The sequence below is a fragment of the Gordionus sp. m RMFG-2023 genome, chromosome 1, assembly GCF_954871325.1.
Source record: "Gordionus sp. m RMFG-2023 chromosome 1, tfGorSpeb1-WG-v2, whole genome shotgun sequence".
In the NCBI taxonomy this organism is placed as follows: domain Eukaryota; kingdom Metazoa; phylum Nematomorpha; class Gordioida; order Chordodea; family Parachordodidae; genus Gordionus; species Gordionus sp. m RMFG-2023.
The window spans coordinates 93,250,483-93,269,313 of record NC_088775.1 but is presented as its reverse complement, the minus strand read 5'-3'; the positions used below and the strand labels follow the sequence as shown (position 1 = coordinate 93,269,313).

At 26.0% G+C, this 18,831-nt stretch overlaps 1 protein-coding gene and 1 long non-coding RNA gene across 6 annotated transcripts; both read right to left on the bottom strand.

Moving 5' to 3' along the window:
- Window positions 1-1,015: 1,015 nt before the first annotated feature.
- On the bottom strand, window positions 1,016-7,910 carry LOC135922668 (zinc finger MYM-type protein 1-like). 4 transcript variants are annotated; one of them, XM_065457111.1, is made up of 16 exons: window positions 7,800-7,910; window positions 7,673-7,757; window positions 6,137-7,253; window positions 5,836-6,093; window positions 5,444-5,527; window positions 5,255-5,338; window positions 5,012-5,098; window positions 4,819-4,902; window positions 4,576-4,662; window positions 4,380-4,466; window positions 4,085-4,335; window positions 2,923-4,023; window positions 2,594-2,883; window positions 2,400-2,550; window positions 2,053-2,357; window positions 1,016-2,010 (listed from the first exon to the last, which is right to left on the bottom strand). In XM_065457111.1, exons 4-16 carry the CDS (start codon window positions 6,091-6,093, stop codon window positions 1,646-1,648), a joined length of 3,234 nt encoding a protein of 1,077 aa, XP_065313183.1. In that variant the 5' UTR covers window positions 6,137-7,253; window positions 7,673-7,757; window positions 7,800-7,910; the 3' UTR covers window positions 1,016-1,645. The 4 variants fall into 4 exon arrangements, with proteins under 4 accessions (XP_065313183.1, XP_065313190.1, XP_065313193.1 ...); XM_065457118.1 differs by having other exon boundaries at window positions 6,137-6,221; XM_065457121.1 differs by lacking the exon at window positions 6,137-7,253.
- Window positions 7,911-12,116: 4,206 nt separating this feature from the next.
- Window positions 12,117-15,052, bottom strand: LOC135922141 (uncharacterized). 2 transcript variants are annotated; one of them, XR_010570754.1, is made up of 5 exons: window positions 14,961-15,052; window positions 13,789-13,923; window positions 13,488-13,742; window positions 12,414-12,469; window positions 12,117-12,317 (listed from the first exon to the last, which is right to left on the bottom strand). It is a non-coding gene; the product is annotated as an uncharacterized LOC135922141 (long non-coding RNA). The 2 variants fall into 2 exon arrangements; XR_010570755.1 differs by lacking the exons at window positions 13,488-13,742; window positions 13,789-13,923.
- Between the last annotated feature and the right edge of the window lie 3,779 nt (window positions 15,053-18,831).

Genomic DNA, 18,831 nt, shown 5'->3' with positions numbered 1-18,831 from the left:
TAACCAACTTTTCACGATAGCTACCATTCGTTCAGCTTGTCTTACTTCTTGGATAATGTGGTGGAGATAATAAATGTTCAATCTTCCATCTATCACAAAACTTACCAAATGCTCTACCTCTCAACGCTGGACAACCATTTGATACTAATGTCTTCATTAATCCATATTTACTTACAAAATCTTTTAACCTATTTAACGCTACTTTTGTAGATAGGCCAAATACCTGTTGACAATCTATCCATTTTGAACCAGCATCTACCATAATAAAGTACTTTTTCCTTTCAAATTCTAAAAAATCTACGTGTATTCTTTCACAAGGCACATTTGTATCTGGCCATTTATCTTCCTTATCTTTTGCCGGTATGTTTCACAGCTCTTAGCTAATTCATCTATTTCCTTATTCATTCTTGGCCACCAAATGTATTCTCTTGCTTTATTCTTCATTCTTTCTATACCTTGATGTCCTGTATGTACCGCTGTTAAAAGGTCTCTTCTTAACTTACTTGGTATCACTAAGCGATACCCTCTCATTAAATAATTGTCTTCTATATTCAGTTCACTCTTAATGTTTTTAAAGGACTGATCTTCATTTTTTCTTTATCTCCCTTCAGACAAGCTCTAACTCTCGTTAATTCTTCATCTTGTTGAGAAATCTTAGCTACCAGCAGCGTCTACATGGCAGAAAATTTGATGGAGGCAACCCCCATCCCAAATCTACCCCTACCCCCCTAAAAAATTTCGCGGCCTTCGGCCGCGATATTTGCCTTAATCAAGAAAATCTTATATTAAGTCACTATTTATACCCTTACAAACATTCAGACCTGCTTTGGAAAAAAAAATTTACAAACTGATAACTATTGTTACTATCCGTTTTCAATTAACTTATATTTAAGTAGGTAGTGCAATCTTTTCATAATTTGATTGATAATCAATTTATTTTCATAAAAATTAATATAATAGTATTAAATGAGATAACATATTTACATTACTATAAAAAAATATCAAAAATTTAGTAAAAAAATATAAGATGAGTAATTTTAAAGAGGTATAGCTTGATTCTATAATTACTAATACCTTTATATTAAGTAAAAAAAACAAAATGAGTAATTTTAAAGAGGTATAGCTTGATTCTATAAATACTAATGCCTTTATATTAATTAAAAACATTCATATAGATATAACTATTATATAAAAAAAATTTTTATGTAAATATAACTTTTATATAAAATATTAGAATAAAGAATATAGTATATTTTGCACAAGAATTATAAAAACATTTATGTAAATATAACTATTATATAAAATATAAAATGAATAGAGTATATTTTGCACTGGAAATATAAATTTTTTTATGTAAATATAACTTTTATATAAAATATGAGAAAAAAATGAATATAGTTGCACTGGAATTATAAAAACATCTATGTAAATATAAGTTTTATATAAAATATTAAAATAAAATGAATATAATATATTTTGCACTGGAATTATAAAAACATTTATGTAAATATAACTATTATAAAATATTTAAATAAAATGAATATAGTATTATATTATGCACCGGACTAGAATGATATAAAAAACTATTAAATTAAATTTACATTATTAAAAAGGCGTATATAATTAGCTGTGAAAAAGATATAACTTATTTTATTAATAATTTAGTTAATCTTTTAGACGTAGATGCAAATCGCGTTATAATGTCGTCTATTTTAAATCTTTCAAAAACATCAATTTCGCTGGATATTAGAAGTAAATTTTCTAAAAAGGGGTCAGAAATTTTATTCCGCATTCTAGTTTTATTTATTTTGACTTTGCTCATCACTCTTTCGGCTGAACAAGAAGTAGTTGGTAGAGTCAATAAATATTTATATAATAAATATAAATTAGAATAAGAATTTAATTTATTTAAAAGACGATATGGTAGTATAAATGAATATTTTATCCATTTTTTTGTATTAATTATGTTATCGTTATTGATATCTTCCTCGGTTTCATCGTTTACAATACCTTTAATTATATATAATTTTAAATAAAATATCAATAAATTACTTTCATCAATATATAACCCATCATTCTTTTTTATTTTCAAAAGATCCTTGCAATAAATGATTGCTTGTGAATCCAAATATAAAGATCGAAAATCATTATATTCACGAGCAATATCTTGAGCATTTAATTGGTAAGTATGACAAATTTGAGATATTTGCCACCCTTCTATTCTATCATTGGCTATAATTCCAGCTGGTGTAAAAAGAGATATTTGAGATAAAAAATTTAAACAATCATAATTAAATCTTTCATTTAAATCATTAATGATTGTATCAAGCACAGGGAAAAATATTTCCCTTTTATATCTATAATGCTAAATAATAATTTTAAATCTTTTTTTATTCAACTTGTTTTTTTTTTGTTTAACATAATTATTGAATGCTGTTTGATCAAATTTGAATATTGATTTTATATTATGCAATTCCGTTGTAACATTATTCTTTTTCAAATAACTGTTAGATAAGGAATGCAATTTTAAAAAAATATTATCCCCATTAGCTACATTTTAAAATTATTTATAGAAATCGTAACTAATTTTAACCTCTTAGTCTTTGTAATTTATTTTTTGTGTGTTGTATTAATTTAGTTACCATAGCCAAATCATTACCAACTGCCTGCATTTCAATACAAGCCTCATGTGTGCATTTCAATATTTCTTTCAAAATAAATAGACTTAATATGAAATCTTCATCCTTAATTCTTGTTAATAATCCATCGGCAATAGAAGAGGTGCTTGGGTCATTAGAATCTTTTAATTCATTTAATGATGCTATAATATGTTCATAAACATCTAAAAAAATTTCTACAGCTTTATAAGATGATGACCAATTTCTAAAAAAAGATAAGTTACATTAAAAATATTATATTTACCTTGTTGTATTTTTTATTCTTTTAAGAGATTTTTTAGACTTTGTCATTTGATATTTAACAAACACTCCTTGACGTCTTACCCCATTCATGAAATTATATAACTCATCCAATATTCCCATTACCTTTTTCATTTCTATTTTGCATCCACAAACATGAGCAACTACTAAATTGAGCCTATGTGCATGGCACCAAATATATATGGCTTTTGGAGCCTCTTTCAATATTAAAGCCTGCATTCCTTTGTATACTCCTCTCATATTCCCTGCACCATCCATACTTTGCCCAACCATATAATCAAGAGGAAGACCAAGATCTTTGAACTTAGAAAAAACATGTTTCTTTATATTTTCCCCGGTGGTTTCTGATGTTGTAAAAACATGGATGATCCTTTCTACAGGATGTGGATGCGGATCATCTTCTATATATCTTACAAGTAAAGCAATGCATTCTTTTTTAGACACATCATATGTTCCATCTAATATGATGCTATAGGCACAATTCTCTTTAATTTTTTGAATAATACATTTTATTATTTTTATCTTAATGACTTCAATAATTTTTTTCACATGGCCATATGACAATAAATTTATATAAGGTCTTGAAATTTTATCTGATTTTTTTCTCCTCAATTTTTCGTTGTTATCAATGTATGCCCGTAAAGTTGGAACCGTTTTTGCCATTAATTTTATGAGGCACATAAAATTACCTTCATTCGAATTAGTGCCCCAAAAGGCTATGTTACATTTTATAAGGTATATAATGGCATCAATAATATTATGAACTATATTACGATTTTCCATTATTATATCAAGCCTATTTGATAGAAAATGATCTTGAATACGCTTATTTGCAAGCCAAGTCATGTTGGTGTATTCACAATCCTTATGAATAGAAGATGACTCATGTCTCTCTAAGTCACGCTTAAAATTTTTCCAATTATTTACTCCAAGTTGAGTCCAAAAAGTATTGGATTTAGGGCCACCAAACATAAGACAATAAAGACAAAAGACTTTGTCTAAAGTGGTGCTATAGGATAACCAATTTCTTGGTTTGAGGGAACCATCAATATTAACCTTTTTATAATAGGATATATTCATGCTCCTATTTAAAAGTAGAAATAATGGATGCGTAAAAATTAATAAAAATTAAATTTTTTAAAAACCTTTTGTGAGTAACAGGATATTGAAATATATTTGAACATGGCTGACATGGGCCTATGGAAATTATGAAATTAATCAAGATATTTGTCATTCTAAAGAATATGAAATGAAAAGGGTCATTAGGCTCCTTTTTTTTATATAATTGAATAATATTTGGGCCTTTAATGTTTGAAATATTTTGGCTTGCATTGGGATTGATAATTGGATGAAAAAAAGATATAATTGGGGAATTTTCAATAACTTTGTGTGTTTGCTAATTATTATTAAAGAGTGTATAGTTTTATTTAAATTAAATACCTCATCATTCAAAATCAGCAGATCACTGGAACTGGGCATTGTATGAGAAGATAATATAATTTGGGAATCTTCAGTAAAAGATTTGTGCTAATTATTAAATAAAGAATAATTAAAATTTGTTTATTCATGAAAATATCTGAATATCCTCATTTATTCCCTTCAAAATTATAAAAGAAATCTTATTTAAATTAAGTACCTCATTATTCAAAATCAGCAGATCACTGGAACTGGGCATTGTATGAGAAGATAATATAATTTGGGAATCTTCAATAAAAGATTCATGCTAATTATTAAATAAAGAGTGGTTAAAATTTGTTTACTTATGAAAATCTTAATTTTAATAAAAATTTTATTCTTAATTAAGATATAGAAAAGTGGAAAATATTTCATAATTTATTCACTTCAGAATTATCAAACAAATCTTATTTAAATTAAGTACCTCATCATTCAAAATCACCAGATCACTGGAACTGGGCATTGTATGAGATAATATAATTTGGGAATCTTCAGTAAAAGATTTGTGCTACTTATTAAATAAAGAATAATTAAAATTTGTTTATTCATGAAAATATCTGAATATCCTCATTTATTCCCTTCAAAATTATAAAAGAAATCTTATTTAAATTAAGTACCTCATTATTCAAAATCAGCAGATCACTGGAACTGGGCATTGTATGAGAAGATAATATAATTTGGGAATCTTCAATAAAAGATTCATGCTAATTATTAAATAAAGAGTGGTTAAAATTTGTTTACTTATGAAAATCTTAATTTTAATAAAAATTTTATTCTTAATTAAGATATAGAAAAGTGGAAAATATTTCATAATTTATTCACTTCAGAATTATCAAACAAATCTTATTTAAATTAAGTACCTCATCATTCAAAATCACCAGATCACTGGAACTGGGCATTGTATGAGATAATATAATTTGGGAATCTTCAGTAAAAGATTTGAGCTAATTATTAAATAAAGATTAATTAAAATTTGTTCATGAAAATATCTGAATATCCTCATTTATTCCCTTCAAAATTATAAAACAAATCTTATTTAAATTAAGTACCTCATTATTCAAAATCAGCAGATCACTGGAACTGGGCATTGTATGAGATAATATAATTTGGGAATCTTCAATAAAAGATTTGTGCTAATTATTAAATAAAGAGTAGTGAAAATTTTAGGCAAATGACTTATTTTATTCTTAATTATAATATATAAATTTTTTTTTAACAAAAGTTGAAATATTTAAATATTCTTATAATTTATTTCCTTCAAAATTGATAAAGGGCATAATAAAAATGTACCTATATATTAAAAATCTTATCTTTAATAAAAATTAAAAGTATTATGCTCAAATTATAGATGAAGAATTGGTTTCTACTAATTCACAAAATTTAAGGTTATTTTTACTTATATTTATTGTCATGAATTAAAATAATATATATAAAAAATTACTTTTTGGAAGTAAGATGTTATTGATTTTTTTTGTAACTTGGTTTCAACCCCATTTGTGATATTGAATGGAATATCTTTATTTAAGGATACCCAATTATTATCCTTTTTGATAGCTATCTTTGTAAATTTGATATCAGATAACTTGACATGAGGATGTTTATGTTTATAATGGTTATTTATTTTGTCACTTCTTATTTTAGAAGTTTTACAATTAATATAGTCACATTTGACTTTATATATTGTTTTGTTACTTGGCATCTAGAATAAAAATGAAATAAATATTTAGATAATATTTTTTTACTCACTGATGGCCATCAAGAATGATGGAGAATCATAATTTTATCCTTTATTTGACGGTGGATGGCTGAATCTTAAAATTCTCCTATCTTATGAGGTGTGATTCAGAAATTAAATTTATATTTGTTTAAATGAGGGTGTAATTTTAAAATTTTCCAGTGGTTTTACAAAATATATTAAAGAAATATATATTTAGATATTTTAATATATGTGCACAATAAATTTTTATTCATTTGTATTATATTTTTAATCTAAAAAATATATTAAAATCTTTTAAAATAAATTCTTATTCATTTGTATTTGTAATTTATAATCAAAAAAATATATTCTAGACCCTTATTGTTTTTAAATTAAAATTCATAAATATACACTCTATTAACATATTTTATAAAAATAATGAAAAATTTACTGATTCAATCATCATCATATAAAGGAAATTTATTATGCACCCATCATTGAATAAAGAAGAAAATTCTGATTACCAGTCATTCATAATGGACTATCAGCTATTAACTTATATTTTTGATAATGTTTTCTTAAAAGATTCCTATTATATTATATGTAAGCTTAATGCATGGTCACAAAAAATATAATATTTTTTGTTATTTATGCCAAAACAATCATGGATCAATATTTCCTCCATTATACACTTCACAATTGATTTCTTTATTTCTTAGTGTCCAACAATTTTTAGAAATGTATGATGCTTTGAAATCATAGTTTCTTTAAATTAACAATCCTAATAAATTTTGCAAATAATTGAAAACAGGCATATTTGTGATTTGCCCATTCATTTATCTTCAAATAAAGTCTGAGAAATGATATATTTTAATCATTGAAATTAGAGACCTTCACTGGCATTGATTTCTTCATCCAGCCTAGGTCATAAGTAAAAATAATTTTCAGGCCCAGTTCATGTTTAATGGAAATCCAAACCCAAACCACATCATAGGTTTCAAAGATTATTCCCAAGCCATATCCAAAAATTTAATTTATTGTTAACAAAAATAAACAATATTTCAGTATATGGAATCACTTTGTCAATTCATTTAATTGAAATCTTTTCTTAAATCAATAATCAAATGAGAGGAATAGATTATCTGTTCATTCTCCCAAGATTTCTATAAATATTTAGAAAAAAGGCCAAATATATTATGGAAAATTTGATGTTATATAAAATTTATCTAATAATGAAATAAAAAATTTATCAATTCTTTTAACAAATTTTTTATCACACAATGGTTTTCACCTCTCACTTATAATTTTGTATATAATTTACACTTACCTCAAAGAATCATTTATCATAAATAGAAATCAATTATGGGTCCAACCTGATTGCCTCACAAAAATGTGGTAATATTTACCCCATTGAAAATGATTATTTAAAAAATTATTAGCAAAAATAATTGCCATGGTTCAAAACCCAGATAACTTATTAAGTATACATATTAAGATTAAATAAAAATAGCTTCATTCTTTATTATATTTATTTATCTATCATCAAATTAAGGAAAATGCAATTATATGCTTAAAAAATTACCTTTTTAAAATCCAAAAATGTTTCTTTATATTGTTAATTGAGTAGGATTATCTTATCATAAAAGGGATTCTTTATTCAAAAGGTCCTTATTATAAAAAAATATATATTGATAATTTAAAATTGATACTGTGAAAATCTAAATCCCATTATGTAAATGAATTTTCTAAAAATTTAAAAAAATAAATATAGTGTATAATATTTATAAATTGACAGATATCTTTTCTTTAATTGACATTTTTCAGAAAATCAACGATAATCATATCGATTATTGGATTTAAAAATATCATAATACAAGTCAAAAATTACCCTCCAAAAATCAATACCTACCCCCCAAAAACAAATGCCTACCCCCCAAAAATCAATATCTACCCCCCAAAATTAATACCTACCCCCCAAAATGCCAATATTTTTTGGAGGCATTTGTCTCCTACCCCCCCGGCCATGTAGACACTGGCTACCAGCTCTAAAGTTATCGGCCTTTCTCTTGTATCTATCTTTAAGGCTCCTATAACATTACTATTAAGTTCTTCTGCTTCACTATATTCTAAACTATATATTGTTGGCTCTTTGTCTTTGTTCAAAGTCCTTATCAAACAATCTCGATAAAATATCGGTAAACAATTCTGTTTACCTGATCTGAATCTTATTTCAAAATCAAAATTCCCTACCAATATAAGCCATTTCTGTAGTCTTGGTGAAATCATCAACTCCTTATTGTTTTTCTTAAAGAGCCCTACTAAAGGTTGTGATCAGTATATAACACAAATTTTCGGCCTAACAAATACTCTCTACATTTGGTCAAACCAAACTTGACAGCTAATGCTTCCTTCTCTATTGTTGAATAATTCTTCTCAGCATTGCTAAATTTTCTTGACACAAATAGGATAGGCTTTTCTATATTGTCAACTATTTGTAATAAAATTCCTCCTATACCTTCATTAGAAGCGTCTACTGCAAGAACAATATCTAATTTCTCATCGAAGCAATTTAGTATAGGTTCACTTACCATCTTTATCTTCAATCTTTCAAAACTTTCCTTTTGGGCTGTTCCCCATTCAAACTTATTATTTTTCTTTAATACATAATGGTGTAGCAATTTTAGCAAAATCTTGTATAAAACAATGATAATAATTCGTAGCCCCTAAAAACGACTGTAATTCAGATTTATTATTTGGCGCTCGCATATTCACTATCTTGTCTATATTCTTCGAATCAGAGTAATTTCATTTCCTTTAATAAAATGACCTAAATACCTTATTCCTTGTACTCCAAAAACGCTTTTCTTCATATTAGCTCTTAAGCCAATTTCTAATATTATATCTAATACTTTAACTAATTTAGTATTATGTTCTTCTTCGGTTCTACCTGATATTAAAACATCATCTAAATAATACATTATTCCATCTAAACTTTGATGGAATAAAGAAGCCATCGTTCTTTGAAATATCACAGCTGATACTTTCAATCTAAACGGTAAACGACAGAACGCAAATAATCCTCTGTGTTGTAATAGTTAACAATCTACTTGTTTTCTCATTCACCTTCATCTGTAAATATGCATTCGAGAAATCTATCTTCGAAAAAAAGGTAGCTCCTCTCAGGTTCGCTAATAACTGTTCTATCCTCGGTAATGGATAACTAACTGTGATAATCCAAGGATTTAACGAAACTCTATAATCTATGTATAGTCTTAAACTATTATCTGCTTTTCTTATGGGGACTAACGGTGTCGCCCAGTCGCTATGCACTATAGGTCGTATTATACCTTTCTTCAACCAATTATTTAATTCCTTATCAACCTCATCTATCCAAGAAAACGGTAATCTTCTTACTCCGCAAAATTTAGGCTGGTAGTCTCTTAATAATCTTATATCTACTTCAACATCTTTTAGCGTACCTAACTCCTCTTTAAAAAACCTCCATGTATTGCTCTAAAATTATACATATTTCATGGCTGCATTTATCTTCCACAATCTCTTCCTCTTCTGGTATCTTCTTAATTCTCTGCTTGTAGATTTCAACTGGTGTTGCCTCAATAGAATTTATACCTCTAGAACTATTATTCACTTCGTCTTTATATTCAATTAAAAACTCTGGAGTTCGATTTCTAAGTTTATCGAGAACTACATCTTGTTTATCTACTATATTAGGAAACTTAAGTTTATCGAAATCACTATCTATCGTCTTATTTTCATCATTCATTATCAAGATATTTTCAATAAAGATCGGATTTAATATTTTTATATCTCCCCAACCTAAAATTGGCTCAATATTCAAAGTAGTTATCCATAAAGTTATACCTCTATTAATTCCAGGTAATCCTGTTCTGTAATAACCTAAATATTTCACTACGCTACCATCTAATTGTTTGGCTCTAATCTTTTTAATAACAAATTTTTTTCCTGGCCAAAATTTATTAAAATTCTTTATACTCATCAAACTAATTGCTCCTGTATCTAATTAAAAACATATTTCAGCTTCCTCAATCTTTATCCTTATTCTCGGGCATCTATTTTTCATTAAAAAATCCTCTAATTCAACCTTTAGTACGTCTACCAAAGTTGCATCTTTCGATTTATATATATTAAAATTTCTCCTTTCTCTCTTTATATCTCTCATTCTATCTCTACTTCTCTTAATACCTGATTTAAAATTAACAAAATTAAGAAATTTATTATTATCACCAAAATTATCATTAATATCATTCGAATTATCATTAAATTATCGTTAAAATTATCATTAAAATAATCAATAAAATTATACTTAAAATTAGCATTAAAATTATCATTCAAATTATTAATAAAATTATCATTCAAATTATCATTACAATTAACATTTCCTTCTACTAGTCATTTCTTACATCTCTCTTGTGTGTGTCCATCTTGACCACACGTATTACATCTTAATATCAAATTGTCTAATCTGCATCTAATAGATACATGGCCATTCTTGCCACATCTCTCGTACTTTAAATCTTTCGTTAAATCACATTGTCGCGACATGTGACCCGGCTGGCCGCAACTAAAACAAATTATTTGTCTACAATTATCTTCTTCTCTACATCTCTCAATATATTCTTAACCTTTTCTAATTCTATAATCTCTATCTTAATATAAACTGTACTTCTCCCTATGATTAAACCTAATGTAAAAACAAAAATCATAACCACAAAAACTATTAAAATTATATTTTCTAAAAATAAATTCCAAATACTCAAATTACACAAAATAAAATTTGAATATCTCGACAAAACGTACTTATAATAAGATAAATTTGAATATATCGATAATAAATAAACGAACTCATAATAAGAAATATTTGCATAAATAAAATAATATTGTCTAGCTATCTACATAATCATGAGAAGAAACATAACTTCCAGATCCAGGATACTCACCATAGAAACCATATCCCGGGTCACCACAACCCCATAGACTGAAAAGCCTCCAGCACTCATAACGTTTTACAACCAAAATAAATTTTCAGAAAAGATATAATTTATAAAAAAAATTGGTGAAGATATAAAATCCCAAAATTTATTGTCACCTAAATTATTTCACTGAATATGACAGATTTTTATTTTATTAAAGATTCGCCGATATTTTAAAATACGTAATGGCCTTTAAATAAATTAATATGATTTAAATTTTTCCTATTCTTTGCATATCAATTTTTCGGCTATTAACTCATGCTTATTAATTGGAGGTAAATATAATTTTTAAAATATCGGTCCAGTAAACGCTAGACTTCCAATCAGTCCTACCCTATAACTAATTATGCAGATAAAAAATACCTTCCTCAATATTGTAGAATTCTAATTTTATTAATACTACTCAATTTCTGCGGCATACAACTTTTCACTTTATATTTGATATTAACTATTGATATCCATTTATTTTATTTAAATCCTTTGTTATCTTTAAAAAATATTAGCAAAAATTTTTAAATAGAGTCATCTCAAAATAGCATAGCTATTTATCCGTAATAAGGACATACGCCATAACCCCCCATACACACCACCATATGGGAAACCGCCATTATTTTATTCTTCTTTCTTAGATATTACATTTGAATTATAGCTCATTATACTATGACTTTCAAAAACTTTCTTTCTCTCTTTTTTTCTTTCTGTCTTTCTTTCTTTCTTTCTTTTTTTTTTCTTTCTTTCTTTCTTTCTTTCTTTCTTTCTTTCTTTCTTTCTTTCTTTCTTTCTTTCTTTCTTTCTTTCTTTCTTTCTTTCTTTCTTTCTTTCTTTCTTTCTTTCTTTCTTTCTTTCTTTCTTTCTTTCTTTCTTTCTTTCTTTCTTTCTTTCTTTCTTTCTTTCTTTCCTTTTCAGAACTAATGATTTTTAATATTATGATTTGTTATAAATCTTATTTATCACAACATACAATTGAGAAATTTTTGAAAACCTCCAAATTATATACTAATTATTATGCATGAATCTACTTCTTTTTTTTTATTAAAAAAGTTTGATAAATTTATTGATTATTATATGATAAATTAATCACAAAATTTTTATCATTATATTATATATAAGAATGAACAAATCTTCAATCAGCAGGAATTATTGCTCATTAGCAGGCTTCAAAGCTCCCCAACCAAGTACAAGCACTGGAGGTTGCAGCACCGCGGCCGCCAAAACCTATTAAATAAATAAATGATGTAAAATTTATCCATCTCTTTTTAATTAAATTTAATTTGGCCAATAATTTATGTTAGTAAAAAAGGTAAAACTTACCACCACAAGGAGTAGGAGTATCGAAGTGAAATATTTCATTCTTATCGCGAGTGTGTCTAAAATTAATTTTTTTTTTGAAAAATAGGAATAAAGAGGATAACTACACATGATGAAACTCCATGATAACAACATCATAAAAGTAGAGCTGTGCCGATTCACGCATATTTCACTGATCCGATCCGATATTTGCTCAAAACCGATCCGATATTTAAATTGATTTTTCACCACCTCCCTTTGAACCAAATGTAAATTAAGAAATCAATATTTTTTTATGTAAAAAATCGAATTATGCATTTAATTTCAATTTTTTTTTATTTCTAAAATTAAGACTATAATTTAAAAAATATAATTATATTATATATTTAATAATATATCCATTTTATTAGTGTTGTTAAATGGATCGTTTTGAACTTGCTTTTTAAAACGGCTAACTCAATATTTTAGCCAGAAAAATATTTCATAAGCTTAAAGATTTCGACAATATATGTCTAGACCTTTGTTCCTTCTATAAGAAAAAAGTTTTCAGGGTTACGTAATATTTTTCTGGATGAAATATCGAGTTAGACACTACATTTTATGTTGGTGTGAATGATAAAATTGTAATATTTAATATATAAAATTATAATATATTCTATTTTTTTTTAAAAAATATGAGAAACTTTAGATTTTTGGGCAATAAAATAATAAAATTGGTGTTAATCATTTAAAAAGATTTAAAATAAATAAAACTTTTTAAAAAGATTAATAATAAAACATTTAGAAAATATTATAATAATGTATAAATAAATATACATGACATAAAATAACAAAAAAAAAGTAAAAAGATCGGATCGGTTTTTAAGGGTATTGGTACCTATCTGATATTTAATATAGGCACAGCCCTACATAAAAGTATCAAAATTTGTTTCAAAAAATAATCATTTAAAAGGTTAGTGACGATGGTAATTTTTTAAGAAATATAAAATAATTTTTCCCAAAATGATTTAAATCGTGAATTAGTTCCATATGGCTAAATGCAATAATGGTACTAGATAGGTAGTTATTTTTTAAAAATTAAGAACTTATATAAGTAACTTAGGGCATTATCGCCATGATAACCAGCTATGTCAGAGACAATGCACAAAAATATTGTTTAGAATTGTACAATTGTTTTCCCTGTATTCAGATTTAAAATTGAGAGTGTTTATGTTGAAAGACCGGATTTTATTTAAGGTATTCCTAAGAGATTAGAAAATAAATATCTTTTATATGAAGGGGTTATTAAATGGATTCATGATCTAAATTATAACTCTTTTTATATCCACAATATTTTGATAGTTGGTAGTAGATCTAAAATAATTTAAGTTATTCTTTTTAAAATTTATGAAAGAAGTACCTGTATAAAAGGAAGGGTGTAATTAAAAATAGGAGAAGATAGCCACAGAAGGCGGCGAGAATTTTTCTAGGGGCTTAGGCATAGGTTTTTGAGGAGGGTTTGCATCCAGTGAAAACCCTGTCATGTAGAGGCTGCCTAAAACGATCAGAAAAAATATTGAATTTTAATTTCTTAATGCCAAGATAAAAGACTTGATTGTCTAGATAAAAAAAATACTAAATTGTTCAGGTATAAAACTGAAACGTTAAGATTAAAAAAAATAATAAATCAGAAAATGGTCTTCTATTTTAAGAAAAAATATCTGTGGAAACAAAGTAGATTCTGATCAAGTGTTTCTTTAATTCTGAGCGAGATAATATAACCAAAAAATATTTCCTATTTTTTAAATTGTGTTTAATGAAAAAAATGTAATAAAATAATTGCATTTAACAAATCCACCAGTTATAATTATATATATAATAATGTAAGGTAAAATAACCAAAATTGATATATATATTTTTTTAAAGTTTTAATTTTCTAAATATTAATGTTTTTATAAATAATATATCACTTAATTTTTTTTTTATATTATTAACCTAAAAGTAACGAAGTCTATTTTAAATCTAGTTGCTTAAATGCTCCTTTTTTGAAAAGTAACGATAGTGCGTTACTCCTAAGTAAGTAACGGTAGAGCGCTTCTCTTAAAGAAATAGTGAAGAGGTTGCTGTAGAGCGCTGCTTGGAAAGTTTAACGTTTAACAAAAATACTGCCCTTTTAAAAGGAATAAAATGCTAGAAGTGTTATAATAATATTTCAGGTTAAAAGGAAAATAGTATAAACCATGGATCCGCGGGTAAGAGCAAAATAGTATAGCTTAAAAAAATTCTGGTCGGCAGAGACTCGGGTCGAGTTTAAAAATAATTAAATATATAAATATCTGAGTTGTTAAAAGATACTTTTTAAATGGATCTAGATATAGATACATCATATAAAATGATATCTAGATACAGATATTTTAATCAAAAATCTATCTAGATACAGAAATCACATTTTTATATCTAGATACAGGATATAAATAATTGTATCTAGATCCTTTAACAACTCTGATATATATATATAATATGGGTCCGATTTAAAATTAAGACCTATACGGGGCCTCCGCTATAAATAATATATAATTTCTTTTTCTTTACCTTCTTGAGAAAAACAGAATTTTCCTTTTAATAAATTTTGAAAAAATATTATGTCTTCTTAAATAGTTTTGAATAAAATGTCTGCCTTAATGAATAGTTAATAAAAAATATTATAAATAATACAAAATATTGTTTGTTAGTAAATATATAATTAGTTAATAAAACATTTATTTTATGCCAACTAATGTATATTAGTTTTTTTTTGTAATTTTTATAAATAATATCAAAAAATAATCATAAATATTTCTTAGAATATAGAAAGAGATGTCACTGAAAGAACGATTCAATTTTACAAAGGGAATAATATATTCCTATTTTTGACTTTTCATATATAAATATATATATATGATCACTTCTCGTTTAAAGTGTTTAGAACAAATTTTTGTGATAAAAAATATTTTTAAAGACGCGATACGATTAGTGAAGGCCCACGGTCCTGTCTTCGGCACAAACCGGGACGAAACACGCGGACCAGGTTACGGTACTCAAATAAAAGACCAGTTCAACCCGTAGTTTTAAATTAAAAGGCCTCATAGCTGGTCTTTTAATTATTTTTAGTTATATTTTTAAAAAAATAAATTTACATTTTCCCATAATAAATAAACAAATATTCAATTTAAAAGTAGTTATTTTTTTTTGACAAACTGAATCATAAAAACAAATAAGGTAGCTCCTCTAAAAAAGTAATATAAAAAATAAAATATACACAAAAAAATAATACTAAAAAAATTATATGAATCTTTCTTTCTTACTTTCTTTCTTTCTTTCAACTTTCTTTCTTTAAAAAAATTTTTTTTTTTCTTATAGAAATGCAATTTATAAAATGTATCTTAATTGCGTGTTTTTATTTATTGCTTTGAGCAGTAATTTATGCAAAGACGATTTAATATTTTGTTGTATAAATAGGGTGAGAAGGGGGAATATTGTAAAAATATAAGGACTATATCATTGCAGATAAGTAACCGATCTGACAAAACCGGATAGTTCGACAGCCGGGTACATTATCTTATAATAAATGTTGGTTTGAACGAATAAAACTATTTACATTAGAATAATAAATTATGGTATTTGTATTCGATTCAAATTTTTCGTTGAAAAAAAAATTAATTTTTTTTTAACCATAGATCAAATTTTTAAACATTAAATATATTATAATAATCTGGTGACAACAAAACATGCAATTAAATTATTAACGAATGAGTATTAATTCAATTTATAAATGTCAGGCCAAATTTTATGGCCAAAAATTTGTCATATTATAAAAATAAAATTAGGACTGTCCCAATCTATTTTTTAACCGTAAATCTAGTTTTTAAACATAAGATTATTATAATAATCTGGTGACAAAAAAACATGCAATTAATTTATTAAAGAATGCGTATTAATTCAATTTATAAATGCCAGGCCAAACTTTATGGCCAAAAATTTGTCATATTAATAAAAAAAAATTAGGACTGTCCCAATCAATTTTTTTTAACCATAAATCGAATTTTTAAACATAAGATATTATAATAATCTGGTGACAAAAAACATGCAATTAGATTATTAACGAATGCGTATTAATTCAATTTATAAATGCCAGGCCAAATTTTATGGCCATTGTTTTATTTAATTAGCTATAAAATTTTCCCTGTGAAATAATTTACAAAATGCAGCCAAAATATTTTAAAATTTTAAAAAAAATTATGCCCGGCTTAAAATTAGGATTCTAGGTTTTAGCCAATAAAAAAAATTCCTTGGGGAAATTAGTTAGAGGCCCTAGAAAATCGTTTTCTCTGCATGTCTCTGAAAAATATAATGCATTAATGTTTGGAGAAATTAACGAAAATAAATGTTTAGAAATCATAAAAATTTTGTCAAAAGCTAAATATTTCGCTTATTGCATTTATAGACTTAACCAAATTTTTCGCTAAGTGGCGAGATAACTTTTTGGCTTAGCCCCCCACCAAATATTTATTGATCGATAATATAGGATGCTCACAGAAAGAAGCAAGGGATATACAACCATTTAAGAAAATTATTATACGTCATTTATTAAAAAAACTTAATGGCAAAATTTATATATGGGCCATTCCACGTCAAATCGATCACGATTCGGCCGGCCCCTTTTAAAATTGTAAAGGCGTTAATCGTATAATAAACATACCTGAGAAGCAAAGTTAAGTAATAGCCGTATTATTTTGGCTCAGACCAAGTCTAAGCTGATTTATTTTGGCCAAGACCAAGCTTAAGCCTATTATTTTAGGTTATGGCTAGCCATGAGCCGATTTATGGTATGAAAATGTTTAAATGTGAGATGTGACAATTTTCATCCTTCTGAATAAAATTATTATAAATGTTAGATGCATAACAATAGCCAACAATAATCAGCTTATACTCAACCTAGGACAATTTAAATCAGCTTCAGATAAGTTTAACCAAATTTCATCTTAGGGTTAATCTTAGTCAAAATAAATCAGCTAGGGCTTAGCCTTAGCCAAAAAAGCTTTAGATCTTAGCTAAATATTATTGGAGTAAACCTAATACAAAAAATATTGGCTAAGGTGCCGTTTATGGAGATTATTAAATATTTTAGAATGCGGATTGCGTCTAAATAACAAATGATAAAAAAGGTTAATTAATTTATACACTGCCTCAATTGATAATGGTTTTTAAAAACCGCTAAAACAATGTATTTCTTAGCAACCTACATTGACAAAAGGTCATGAAACTAATATAATGTTGTGTTACCATTTTAGACACTATTTTATAAAATAAACTAATAACGTCGGCCTAGAATTGGACTGCTCCACTTGCGCGAATGTTTAAAATGAGAAAATCAACATTAAAGTTTAAAATCAAATATTGGAAAAACTTATTGCTCAATTTGATTAAAAATATCAGAGATAATTTATCATTTTGTTACTTATTTATAGCCTTAAAAATTTTTGTTTAAAAAATTTAAATATAAAATTTATTTAATAAAATCAAAATGCAAGTGGAACAAATATAACACTTTATGATTTATTTTTTAATGTTCATAAACCTCCATTTACATTTTATTAATGTAATTTAATAAATAAATTAACTATATCTTTTTTTTCTTTTCTATTTTATTCATACAATAAATAAAAATGAATGTAAAATAAAATTAATATTTAATTAATAATTTTTTCCATATATTCTCTATCAGCTCTGGGTATAAACTCTAACATTGTTCTAATATCTTTTTTAGTCTCATCGTTAATTTTACCATTCGTTCTCGGGATCAATTTAATATTTGAAAATTTTATTGTAACTAATTCTTGATCAAAATTTAATCTAAGTGTTTTCGAATCCTGTTAAATTGATACTTTAATCATATTATTGGATTTAAATGATAATCTATATTGCAAATAAAAAGGTTGAGTTTGTGAGATTTTTTGATTAGTGAATAGTATATGGTTAACTTTGAATTTTTTTGATGAAGAATGGAAATCGAAATAATTATTTGGGGTCATTTCAATCACCTCATATGAGTTTTTGCGATTTGCAACTCTTATTAATCCATAAAAAGTTAGAGGGCTATGGATTTCATGTTTTCTTAAACATCTTTCAATTTGACTATGTATTGAATCGACCTCCTGTAAAATCGAATGGCCAGGTGCACCATATTTGATTTGAATTGATTTGATTTGACTTGTCGTATTATTAGCTAAATAATGTTTTAAGGCATAAATTATAATGGAATTTTTATTTTGGACCACACAGGAATCAGCCCATAGAATTAGATGAGGGATAGTTGGAAATTTTTTTAATATACATCTACTAATGTTATCACACTGCAAGAAATAGCATTACCAGTTCTTCCAATTTTCTTGATGCCAAATAGCACAATACTAGTGATGTTAAA

Excerpts from the sequence above, each read along its gene's own strand:
- LOC135922668 (XM_065457111.1), bottom strand. The coding sequence starts at position 6,093 with ATGCCAAGTAACAAAACAATATATAAAGTCAAATGTGACTATATTAAT. Across the intron at positions 4,467-4,575 it reads TGCTGATTTTGAATAATGAG|CACAAATCTTTTACTGAAGA; the intron begins GTACTTAATTTA and ends TTTAATAATTAG. Across the intron at positions 2,011-2,052 it reads TGGGTTATATATTGATGAAA|GTATTGTAAACGATGAAACC; the intron begins GTAATTTATTGA and ends ATATAATTAAAG.